This window comes from Prionailurus bengalensis, chromosome B4 (assembly GCF_016509475.1).
Source record: "Prionailurus bengalensis isolate Pbe53 chromosome B4, Fcat_Pben_1.1_paternal_pri, whole genome shotgun sequence".
Lineage (NCBI taxonomy): Eukaryota > Metazoa > Chordata > Mammalia > Carnivora > Felidae > Prionailurus > Prionailurus bengalensis.
The window spans coordinates 38367212-38379881 of record NC_057358.1 but is presented as its reverse complement, the minus strand read 5'-3'; the positions used below and the strand labels follow the sequence as shown (position 1 = coordinate 38379881).

The 12670-nt window shown below is 50.0% G+C and overlaps 1 protein-coding gene across 3 annotated transcripts in view; it reads left to right on the top strand.

Annotated features, from left to right (window-relative positions):
- TSPAN11 (tetraspanin 11) overlaps window positions 1–12670 on the top strand; it is a 72851-nt gene that overhangs the window by 23281 nt on the left and 36900 nt on the right. For all 3 annotated transcript variants that reach the window (XR_006294700.1, XM_043564322.1, XM_043564321.1), the window contains exon 2: window positions 4699–4793. Coding sequence is in view for 2 of the 3 variants with exons in the window: in XM_043564322.1 (XP_043420257.1) it covers window positions 4710–4793 (84 nt within the window). In the remaining variant the exon portion in view is untranslated. The remainder of the gene's footprint in view (window positions 1–4698; window positions 4794–12670) is intronic.

Below are 12670 nucleotides of genomic sequence, written 5' to 3'. Positions count from 1 at the left end.
ACAGCTTGGAGCCTGCAGCGTGCTTCAGTTTCTGGGTCTCCCTCTCTCTCTGCCCCTCCCCTGCTTGTGCTCTGTCTCTTAAAAATAAGTAGGAAAACATTAAAAAAAAGGCACTGAAAAAGACTCAAACTAGTTGCTGCCATCACTGGGCACTGGTCTCAGGGGGGAAGGTAGAGATGTCCATCTTCAGGGAGGGGGGACCCCGCTGAGCCTGGAGCATGTGGGAGGGCAGCAAGGAGCCAGGACTCCAGATGCAGGGCACAGTGGGGCCAAGGCTGGAGGGAGGGGCAGCAGGTCTTGTAAGAGGCCAAAGAAGAGATCAGCTTGGCTGGAGCAGGGCTCCAGGAGGTACGGTCACCTCTTCTTTGTACTCAGGCTAGCCCAGGACCCCATGACCAACAGTGACTACCACCTCCGGGCGGCAAGGTATCTCTGCCTTGCCTGCCCCCACTGTCTGCCTCTGGCCCCTGAGGGAAACCTCCTGCCATTGGCTCACAAAGTCCAATTCCCCATCCTCTAGACAGAAATAAAACCCACTTAGGAAGGTAAGTTATTTCCCACAAATCCTCAGACGCCCCTCGGAGTTCTGTGAACATGGTCTTGGAGGCTCTGAAACCCTGCTTCCTCCATCCTGGCAGGTCAAATGGCACGTGTTTGCTTTTCTCCTCTCTGGAGGAGAGGCCTTTCCTACCCCCACCCCCCAGCCACTGTCCCCACGTGTTACTTGCTAACCACAGGGGAGACTAAGGAAAACAAGGTCCTGGAGAGGGGTGTCCATCAGGGCAGCTGTCTGTCTGCCAGGAATCCCATCCAGAACCACCTGGCAGGTGGGCTGGGAGTGTCCACGCTCCTAGGAGGGTAGTTGCCTCACCCTCCCTATCCACCTGTCCCGGGCCACTAGGCAGTCGAGTTAAGGGCAATCAATGTCCTGAAGCTGATGCAGAACCACAGGAGAGTGTTCAGTGAGGCCATCCTTCACGAGGCTTGCATTTCAGAAAGAGTCCCTTGGCAGGGGCCGAGGGGCTGGGGCTGATGAGACGCCCAGAGACAGTTAAGAAGTTAGTGCTGAAGTCTAAGAAGGAGATGGTGAGGTCTCAACCAGACCAGTGGCAGCAGGGATGGTGGGCAGGGGACAGATACCTACGGGCAGGTAGTGAGTACAATTAAGAGGCAGCAGGGGAATGAGCCCAGGGAGGAGGAGGAGGAGGAAGAAGCCATGCTTCTTCTGACACCCAAGGGGAAGGATTGGCGAACAGAGGAGTGAGGGTCCCAGAAGCCAGGGGGAGGGGCTGGGCCACAGTGCCATGTGCTGGGAGAGGATTCACCTCTGCCAGAGCGGCATCAGTGCAGGATGAGGGTGGCTTAGGGATCCAGGGGAGGGGAGGAAATGGAGACTCAGGTAGATATTATCAAATGAGAAGGGAAGCAGCTTCTAGGGAAGGGGTTAGAAGAATGCCTAGGATAAAGGAGCATTTTTGCATCGATAAGGAGGGAAACGTGTGTGTGTGCTTGTTTCCCTGAGAAAGGTAATACAGCTGTAAAAGTGTCTGAGACCCAGGCTTTTTAAAACTGATCGCTCTTTTCAACTCATAGCCCGAAATGGCTACGAGAGCTGTAGTCAGCCCATCAGGATTCCAACCAACAGGAAGAAGGAAAGACTGAAGGGAGACATGCCCCCTCCTCACTTTAAGGATATTTCTGATCATTAGAGATAAAGACTGACATTCATTAATGACAAAGGGATCGATCTACCAGGATGATATCACAACTCCAAGTCTGTATGCGCTCCATAAAACAATTGCAAAATAGATGCAGCAAAAATGGACAGAACCGAAGGATAGACAAATTCATGGTCATAGCAGGGATCTGTAGTATACCTTTTCAACAGATCAGAGAACCAACAGACACAAATACAGTAAAGATATAGATGTGAAAAGTGCTGTTAGCAGATTTGGCCTAACACACACAGAGTTCTGCACCCTACTTTTTTTTTCAAATGCACATGAAGCATACACCCGGAAAATGATACATCTAAGAAATCTAGTACACTACTTCTGCTTCCATGCCTTTTGCCAGCAGTCAATCCTGGCTGCACCTAGCAGGAAGGAATCCTGGGAAATGTCTCCTCCAGGTGGCCAGTGCTCACTGAAACTGAGGGATTCTTGTCCGAAGGCAGAAGGGGAGAACAAGTATTAAGGAAACCAGCCATCTCTGTCCCTTTGTCCCGTCCCCTGACAGCCTGAGTCCCAAGAGCACTGCACAGTGGGTAAGAGCTTGGGCTGAGTCAGATGCCCCTCACCCTCTCCTGGCTTTGCCACTTACTTGCTATGTGACTTTGGATAGGTTATTTAACCTATGTGAGCCTCCGTTTCTTTACCTTTTAAAAACAGGAATTACCCTTCTTCCTAGGGCTGTTGAAAAGATGGAACAAGATAACACGTATAAAGCACTTAGTTCTGTGCCTGGCACATAATAAATGCTCAATAAATGTTAGCGGCTCAGAGACGGTAAGTAACTTACCCAAGGTCAAACAGCCAATAAATGACTAGTTTAGCTTTCAAATCCAAGCATCTGGCTCTAAGCTGGGAAGCTGGTTCTTTGGGGCCTCTGCCACCCCCAGAACAGGGCCCTACATACAGTGGGGATGTGGTGGAGGAAGAAAGCTGAACAGGAGGGGAAAGGAACCTGTGGTGGAGGAAGAAGCCTGAACAGGAGGGGATAGGAAACTGCTACCACCAATTAGCCTTGTCACTTTAGCGAATGTTAATTTCCTCATTCCCTCTGCAGAAGGTTGAATTAATGAGCCCAGAGGTTTTTTTTTTCCCCTGACCCTGATATATTCAGTTCTGTCTTCTCTACCACTAATGGCTGAAATTTTACCATTAGAAATGTGTTTCTTTTTGTTAAATCCTGTCTTCTGCCTCAACTCCTTTTTTAAAAATACAGTTTTCCTTTAGAGGGTGCTAGCCCCTTCGTTTGTGGGTCCTGACACTTGGTATACAGGTCTAGAGAAGGGTCTATAGCCTGGCTCTGCAGGCCCTGGTTGGGAGGAGAGATGCAGACAGAGCCCAGGGCCCAAACAAGCTGTCCATTTACTAATGGCCCACAGTGGCCCAGAGGCTCTTTTGTCAGGGCCACCTGCACAATGGCCGTGTAATAGCTCCTGTTCCAGTCGCCCAGCTGACCCCATCTATCACCATTTTTCACCCTTTTTTTTTGTAGGCTTCCTTTTTTTCTCCTTCTATATTTTTGTCCACCACACTGCCTCTGAGACAAAATCAGAGAAAAATGGGTTTTGTCCTTTTTTAACCAGAAGACTAAAAGTCTTAAATTACCTTCTTCAAGTTCTGCAAATAGAAATCCCAAATAAGACAGCCACCTTTTCTTTTCTTTCTTCCTCTCTCTGTCTAGGAGCCCATGGGCTTGAAATAAAAGGCAGAGTGGTAGCTTAGGAAGAACAGTGTGGGCTCAGCCCAGCACCGGCCAGGAAGAGGAGCAAGCAGGGTGGTAGCAGGGAGGGCCTGACTGGAGATGGAGAATGAGGGAGAAAGAGAATGGAAATGAGCAAAACCAGTGCCCCATTGCTTATGGCTCTAGAATAAGAAAGGTCCCCTCAAGGGCCCGGTTTCTTAAAGAACAACTGCTCTGTGCGTGGTAGAGCATGGACGGGTGCCCGGGGGGAAATGGAGCTGAGGGGAAGAGGAAGCTACAGAGGCTGTTGTTCAGACTTACTGGGAAACAAATGGGGTTACCAGGCACAGTGAAGCTCCTGTACGTGTGTCACCCCACTTCCCAGAGAGTCCCTCAGTGGGCAATAGGACAAGCAGAGGGAGCGTGGTTCCAGGGCAACAGCTAGGAATTTGGGGGCTGGAGTCCTGGGTTCTAATCCGTGCTGCATATAATAATAATAGCTAGCATTTATGGAGCTCTTACTGTGTGCCGAGGACTATGCTAAACACCTCACATAGATGATCACATTTTATCTTCCAAACAAGCCTGCAGCGTAGGTATCGTTATTATCTCTGGTACAGATGAGGACGCTGAGGAATGAGCAGTTGAATGACTCACCCAAAGTCTCACATATCTTGTGACAGACCTGGGTTTGAACCCGGGGAGTCAGACTCCAGAGCTCTTGTCTGCCTGCCAAACAACAAGGCCTGCTGATCTGCTTCCTCATGGGGAAAGTCAAGGTGCAGGGGACAGGTAGGGTGGACTGGGTGAGGCTGATGTTCTCTCCAGCCTGGACTGTCTGATTTGGGGCTCATGCCTCACCTACACACAAAAAGATCCCGCTCAAGTAATGCAGAGTGCCAGACTCCAGGGCCAAGCACACACGCCAAGTGTGCGTGAGTATGTGTGTGTGTAGGACAGGTAAATTTGTGTCCTGCAACCCTGATGAGACAGGAGAAGAGAATCAGAACACACTGCAAGGTCAGTGCAAAGTCTGTAGGAAGACCTGTAGGTTAGACTTAGGTCAAAAGGGCAAAACCAAGATCCAAAGGGTCTAGAAAATTCTTCTCAGTGCACCTGTATTGTGCATCCAACAGCCTTTGGATTTCCCTGATCTTTGCTCCAGGTTACATAGCCATAGCCTCAGACCCACCTGGCCAGATGGGCTAGTAAGGAGTCCTGGCTCTGGAAGGAGGACAGTGGCTCCCCATGGTCTGCCACCCCCCAACACATGTGTCTTCTTTGCAGGCCCAGCAACCATGGCCCATTACAAGGCCGAGCAGGATGACTGGCTGCTCGTCTACCTGAAGTATTTACTCTTTGTCTTTAACTTCTTCTTCTGGGTAAGTGAATTTTGCACACACATCCCCTTCCCCAGCGGAGTGAGTCAAGCCACCTTTGTTTTTTTTGTGAGTCACCACTCTGGTTGATTTCTTCCAAATCAAAGACCACCCATGGGCAAATTCTGCCTACTTGAAAGCAAACATGTACATTCGCTGCTGAGGGGGGAGAAAAGAATCTGGTCTGCAGGTTGGCGTGGAATCCTACCATGTGGCATCTGAATGGAGGATGCATGAGAACAACATGGAGTGTTGTGCTCCAGCCTGCTGCACAAAGGGTCCGGCTCTTCCTCCACAGCTAACTTGTGGCACCAGGGCCTTGCGGGAAATGTGCATGCCTGAAACAATTGCTTATTTTCCACCGAAGCCCATTTGCCTCTCCTGGTTAACTTTCTCCAGGCCCGAGGCCGGTGTGACGGCAATGGCCTCTTTAGTGACTCGTGTCAGGAAGCCTGCCCGTGGAGGTCTTTCAGGAGGAGCGGGTTCTGTCCACTTGAGGCAGTTACTGGAGTAATTGGGAGCAGAAGACCATCAGTTCCCCCAAGTAGCCAGACACCGGAATGTGTGTACTTTGTATCACAATCTCACGAAATCTGGAGAGGCAGAAGGGTGCTTAAGAGGCTAAGTAGGCTTTGCTCAGCTCTGCTGCTTACTGATGGTGCGGCCTCCGGCAAGCCACTTAACATCAGCAAGGCTCTTTCCCCAGCTACAAAACGGGGAATCGTTTCCAGCCGCTTGGGATTTGTTAAAAACAAGACAACAGGCCCCAAATGGAGGTACTTACACCAAGCCATCATGTCACCAAACCGAGACTTAATTATGGTCAATTACGGCTCTCCCAGAAATGGCATCCTAAACTAGTCAATCGGGAATCGCCTGATGAGCACTAGTTACGTAGTCTGCCTGATAGATCCCCGCCCTCCCCTGAAGGAAAGTAACCTTGCAATAGCCAGCCTGCTTTTTTGCCTAATATAACATCCTTGTTCCTGCTCCCTTCTGGGTATAAAAGTCTTTTCTTTGGTGCAGGTCCTCGGAGCTCCTTCCTGTCTGTTAGATTGGATGCTGCCCGGTTGGAAGCAACTTCTGCTCAAAGAAACTTTTAAAATGTTTAATATGCCTCAGTTTATCTTTTAACTGTTCACTTAGCAGATACTCTAAAACTATATGTTAAGTGCTTAGCTCAGTCTCTGCACATAGAGGGCATTCGATATGCAATATTTTGGGTATGTTAGATGCAGAAAGCCTGAAAATACCACCAGATCAACCTGCTGATAAAACAGAGCTGAGTTTCCTTATTACCCTGGGAAGCGATGCTCTCCCTTGACAGAGTCTTAGAAACATCTCAGAAAGGCAAAGGCAAAGATAGGTTATAACTACGTTTTCAGGGTCTTCCATTAAGACTAATGAAACTGCCTAAAGTGGGGCAGTGCATTAAGACACTGAAGGATCGTGACACACAGTAATTTAGGATTGTTGGGCATAGCAAGACAAGGGTTTGGAGAGCCTTGGAGAGTAGACAGTCATTTGATGCTATCTGTTAAAAAGTCGAACAATTTGGTGTTTGTTTAAATGTTTTCTGCAAAGTTCCTTAAATGAACAATAAACTTTTTTTACTTGCAACTTTTATCTTCCTGAGCAAGTTTCCTGGAATAGTGAAGCTGTATTGAGGAAGATAGTGGAATAATAAAGCCACGCTGATGTGATCAGTAAGCTGTGTGGGTGTAGATAGTTTTGATTCTCAGAGATAAATCCGATAGAGTGCTTGGGATTCTTGCTGAGTGAGGGTTTTTTTTCCTTTTAAGAATGTTTTTCCTGAGCATAAAGGTCTATGTCTCCACAACCGATAATCCCTAAAATACTGAAAAGTATAAATAAGAAAATAAAGATTGCCCATAGCTCACACCATTAGGTCCCTAGAGATGCTGTAACAAGGCATCATGAACTGAGTAGTTTCAAACAACAGAACTTTATTCTCTCACAGCTCTGGAGGCTGGAAGTCCAAAATCAAGGTGTCATCAGGGCCACGCTTGTTCTTAGAGGCTGGGTAGAATCTTGCCTTGACTCTTCCAAAATTCAGGTGGCAACCTGCAATTTTTGGCATTCTTAGGCTTGCAACGTCCTGATTCCGGTCTCTGCCTCTGCCATCCCATACTGTTCTTCCCATTCATAGATGCTGGGGTTAGGACTTCAACAAACCTTTTGGGGGGGGGGGTACACAATTCAACCCATAATACTTCTCATCCAGGGATGACCACTGTTGACACTCCCCCTAGACTTGGCCCTGATCAGGACAGGAGATGGTGGTGACCTACAGTATGGGGGTGACAGTGGGGATCAAATATTTGGAGAGAGTCAAGGGACTTGGGAGGCAAAGTTAGGTCATTAGCTGGCTGAGGGGCATTAAAATGTGTAACCCTTGGGTAGATGGTAAAGCTCTTCACTGCAGCAGTAGACTAGAAAGACAAGCTACTGGGCATCAGATGGCAAGGTCAGTTGTAGGCACGGTGAGTCTGAGTTGCCAGGAAACATCTGAGGAGAGATGCTCCATGGGAAGTTGGCTTATGGGTCTGGATCATTCCCACCCAGCTGGTGGCTACAGCCACAGAAATAGGTGAGAACCCCCAAAGATAGCTGAGACTGAGAAGAGACTGAGAAGAGAGGCAAGAATGAGATGTAAAATGTCCCAATGGTCAGGAGTGGGTCTGGGTTCAACAATGGCCCCTGTTTGCCCTGACTGAAGGAGCTTCTGAGATGTGGGACTCATGGAGAGCCCCAGGCAAGGAGATACCCGTGGTTCCCCAGGGAAGGCGGAGGAGAGGCTGTCAGAGCCATGGGAGGAAAACTAGGAGAGACAGAAGCTGGAGATTGGGAGGGCTGGGCTGTGTTAAAGGGAGAAGACACATCAAGTATTTTAAGGCCCAGAAAGTGGCCATCAGGTTTGACCACAGAGTTTACTGGTGGCTGTGGTGAGAGTACTCTGAGGAGAGTGGTGGCAGGAGGTGAGGGGCAGTGAGGAAGTGGGCACTCTGTGTAGACACCACCTGCTGGGCACCAGGAGAAGAGAGAGGGCAGTAGCTGGCAGGGCCTGGAGGCTGTTGTGACGTGCTCAGTGCAGAGTATCTTTGGAAGGGTCCTGACATTGCACATCCTGCCTGTGACCACCCTCAGGGTCCCCTCCATCCTGAGTGGACTCAGAGTCTGTCTGTTTGGTGCTGGCATTCCTTTGGGAGTGGTAGGGAGAGGGACGTGGGGGTGGCAGCACAGGCAGATGGGCAGCGAGCGTGTTACCAGAGCAGCTACCAGTGAGGGGGAGCTTCCCCCATATAGATCTCCCTGCTTTGGGTTAAAAATACCCCTGCCTGGGGGCCTGGCGGGATGTGGACCAGCTTCCCGGGGACCCATTCAGCCAGGCCTCATCCGCCTTATGACAGATGGTCAGTTAAGGGATATCCAGGCCTCAGTCTCCAGCCCAGGAGCATCCTGGCATCGTCCCCTGGACCCACTGCCATGTCCTCAGAAGTAGATATGGGACAGACTGCTGGCCCGTCTCCTCCCACAGCAGAGCACAACATCATGCATTTTGCAGTGCACAAAGTCCCTGGGAATTTACCAGAATTCCCTAGGGAGGGGCCGTGTCAGGGAGGGCCCCTTCCCTCGAGAGAAGGATCCCCCCACTACACACAGCCCAGAGTCCAGCAGCTGGCCCCACACCTGAGCCCCTCTCCTAAGACACATAACAATGCCGTTGTCTACACCGGCCACCACTCTCACCTCTTCTACCTTCCTCTTAAGACTCTAATGCCGAGAGCCAGGGAGGGTCTTCAGAGAGCAGCCAGTCTGCTGTCCTCTAAGCCCCTTGCTACCACCAGCACCACCATGCAGACACAGAGAGCGAGCCCAGACAGCAGCAACAGGTTGTTCTTGCGAGTATGATTGGGGTGAACACTCAAACTTCCTTTCTCCCCCAGAACAGTGTTCCCTCCCCATACATCACCTTGCCACACTCTGTCCAAATTCAGCACAGAGAGGATCAGGAAGCCTTCCTCGTGGTGGTTTATGATGCCTAGCCCTTGTGAGGCACTGCTGGATAAAGCCCTTCCTCAGGTTATCTCTTGCGATCCCCCAACCAACCATGATGGTCGGTATCACCATTATCCTTGGGCAGGGAGCAAGCTCACCCAGTTTAGAATCTTGCACAAAGTCCTCTAATGGTGACACCTGGGCATTCTGGCCAACAATAACAACAGTCAAAAACTCCATCCGCAGTGTTTAACAAGTACTGGGCAAGGCACTTGGAACAAATCAGTGACGGAGTCCCTAGTATGCATTGTACTTACTATGGAGCCTTCCTCTGTGGAAGCATCATTCTGTGTAATCTTGCCAGTACCCCTGCACCCCTGAACAGCTCTAGTAGAAGCCCCACTTTGCAGAGGGGGGAGCAGTTTGCCCAAAGACCCAGAGCTGGAGCCCAGCTCTCTTTCACCTCTAAACCTATGCGCACGGCCACCAGCTCCGAGTCCTGCACTCTCCTACAATGTCTTTGGGGCATCTGTGGATTAGTGCGACAATAGAGCGTGCTGGGAAGACTCAGGGTCAAGTTTGGGTTCAGATTCAGATCTTATTTATTTGCCATGGGACATTAGTTGCTGTGGACTGAATTGTGACCCCTGAGAATTCATATGTTGAAGTCCCAAACCACAATGTCCCTGTATTTGGAAATAGGGCCTTTAGGAGGTAATTAAGGTTAAATGGGATCAGAAGGGTGGGATCCTAATCCGATAGGATGGGCGGCCTTACCAGTAGAGGAAGAGAGAGATCTCTCTTTATTTTTTAAAATTTTCTTTTCAACGTTTTTATTTATTTTTGGGACAGAGAGAGACAGAGCATGAACGGGGGAGGGGCAAAGAGAGAGGGAGACACAGAATCGGAAACAGGCTCCAGGCTCTGAGCCATCAGCCCAGAGCCTGACGCAGGGCTCGAACTCACGGACCGCGAGATCGCGACCTGGCTGAAGTCGGACACTTAACCGACTGCACCACCCAGGCGCCCCTAGAGAGATCTCTCTTTATAAGCATGCACAGAGGAAAGGCCATATGAGGAGGGCAGAGCAGGGCATCCTTACCAACACTGAATCAGCCAGCACCTTAGCTTGGGACTTCAGTCTCCAGAACCGTGAGAGATAGAAATGCATTTCTGTGGTTTAAGCCACCCAGCTATGTATTTTATCCTCGTAGCCTAAGCAGACTAAAAGGTTAGGCAAATCACTGAATCTCACCAAGTCTCATCTTTTTTCAGACACTCAGTGGGAGTGTCAAGCCCTGTAAGAATTAAAGATGAATATTTGGAAAAATAGCATAGTTTCTGACATACTTGGTGCTCAGCTAGAATATGTAGCTATTTGAGGAGACTAAGGGACATGCCTCATCAGTTAGAGCTTTCTCTGTTCATAGCACTGGCTTTAAGACTTTGGGGATCATGATCCATGTAAGAAACAGACATAAGCATAAGCAATGACTATGTGAAGAATTGTTCGTAAAGCCAAGCTTACCTTTACTGTGTGCAGTGCACTCTGATATTTTCTCTTCTGCCTTGTGTCATTTTGTTTTGTTTTGCTTTGTAGTGCAGGTTACAATCCACCAAATTTATTTCACAGCCATAATGGGTTACAGTCCAAAGTTTCAGAACCCAGAGCAGCAGGATGGTGAGAGCGGTCCCTGCTTCCACCCTGGAGTGGGCAGGACGCAGGTGCCGGTGGCCATGAGCCAGGCCTGGGGGTCTCGATGAGACTTTAAACCCAGTCTCCCCGCCTCCCAATCAACTGTGCCATGGTTGCAAAATTTGAAGCCCGTGAATCAGTTTACACTCTGCATTGATTCTCACAACCACTCTTTAATGTCTCCATCCCTGTTTTGTAGAGGTGAAATGAGGCTCATGTGGTTGGCAGAATCTTATGTGAATTCTAGGTTTTCTGACTCAAAGTCCAGTGTTCTTCCCATCTGCAGAGACCACTGACCAATAATCACAGCCTTAGACCTGCTGCTCTGATGCTTCCTTGGAACCCAAGATGTCCCCAAGGTTTAAGGTTGCACCTGAATTGGGATGTTACAATGGTGTGGGCAGGCATGCAGATTGTGAAGGATATAAGCAAGACTTCAGAAGTGCCCCACTAGACACCCACATCCTGTGCCTAAGCTTCACCGTGCCTCTGGCCCCCAGGCCTGCAACACTCAACCCACACCTGATCCCCCCATCCTTCAGCGTCTCCCCATCCCTGATTCCACCCCCTCCCCCTCTGGCATTTGATCAGGGCCATCTCATGGGGCAGAGGAGACCTCTTGGATGTAGCTTTGGGTCAGGAGCCAAAAATGCCAACACTTTTATGCCTCCTCCCTGATCCTAAAAAGATAATGTGATCCTGGCTTCCTACATGGTGCCTAGGAAATGCTTTTCTTCCCTCCCATTTCCTGCACGGCTCCCTATAGCTCCCGTCATCCCTGCAATGTTGTTCCCTAATTTATTATTTTAATTAGCTGCTTGGCTGTGTTAATAATCAAAACCTTCCCAGCCTCCCCGGAGCTATGCCAGGCTACAGGAGAACGGGAGAAGAGCCGGCTGCTCCCGGAGCTCTGTGCTGCCCCGGGGTGTTGTGTGAGGCATTGGTACTTCCCTTGGGGACCAGTGAGGCTTGGCCTCCAGGGGACCCTTGGGATCCCTTAGGGGGGACATGGGCCAACACGGGAGGCAGAGATGGTGGAAGACTCGTGCCCCTGCCAGGGGAGGGAAGTGAGGTGACTTCAGGACATCTGTCTAGGACTCCCGTGGAAGGCCTAGAAAAGAAGAGCCCCAGCTCACTCTCCTGCTGAGAGTAGAGAGCCCTTTACTTCCACATCATCGTCCCACTGTACAGGCCTTTGCCTGCCTCTCAGGACATGTCATCTGTGACAGAACAGGTGAGGGGTCCCATGGCTGGTTTTTCTCCTGCTCCCCTTCTTAAGGTGCTAAAGTCACAGGACCCCCCCCCCCCATGGGGTTGAGGGCATCCCTGCCTCTCTGTGTGGTCAGAGTCTGCTCATACGTTTGACAGGGATGCACATTTGGTCTGCACGGGGCCATTGTGCGTGAGACCAGTCACAGAGGAAGCCTGTAGTGACAGCCCTGAGTAACGTGGCTTGCTTCGTGGGCAAAGCAGCTTTGTGTGGATCGACAGCCCAGCTGGTAAAATGGGCACTAAACTGGCCAATAAGGTTCTTGAGTTCTAGTCCCCACTTGGCCCCTGGCTACTTACAGGACCTTGGGAAGTCACCTCTCCAGGACTTTATATATAGAATATAAAAGGGGCTAGACTTGACTCTTCTGCCTGTCCCACCCTCCCTCCCCCTCCTTCCCTAAGGAGTTAGCAGGCACTACCACGTGTAGTGCTCTGCTGGGGATACTAAGATGAGGAAGATTTAACCAAGAGGCTACAAGGGAGACCAAGTGATGAGCACAACAAATACACTGTGACACGTGTCACTCTAGAAGCCCGTACAAGGCGTGGAAGCAGCAGGGAGCACAGAATGACTTGTGAGACAGGGGGGCAGATTCTGAGCTGGGTTTGAAGAAGGAACAGGTAGTCTTATGTTCTCTCCCAGCTCCAGCCCCCAATACATCCCACGATCTCTGCTCTTGTCATAAAGGTAGACTGGCTTGGGGAAAGAGGGAAAGTAGTGCTCTGATTTACTTTACCAAGGGATCTTTAAAACCACAGAGCCAAGAAAAGAGTGGATCAAAGTAGAAAGTGGCCTTTAGCAGGACAAGCCTACCCTTGAAGATTCAACTCAAACAGAACTGGCACTGAGGCCACGGGAATGTGGGGTGACCTGGGAGAAATGCCTGCCTGG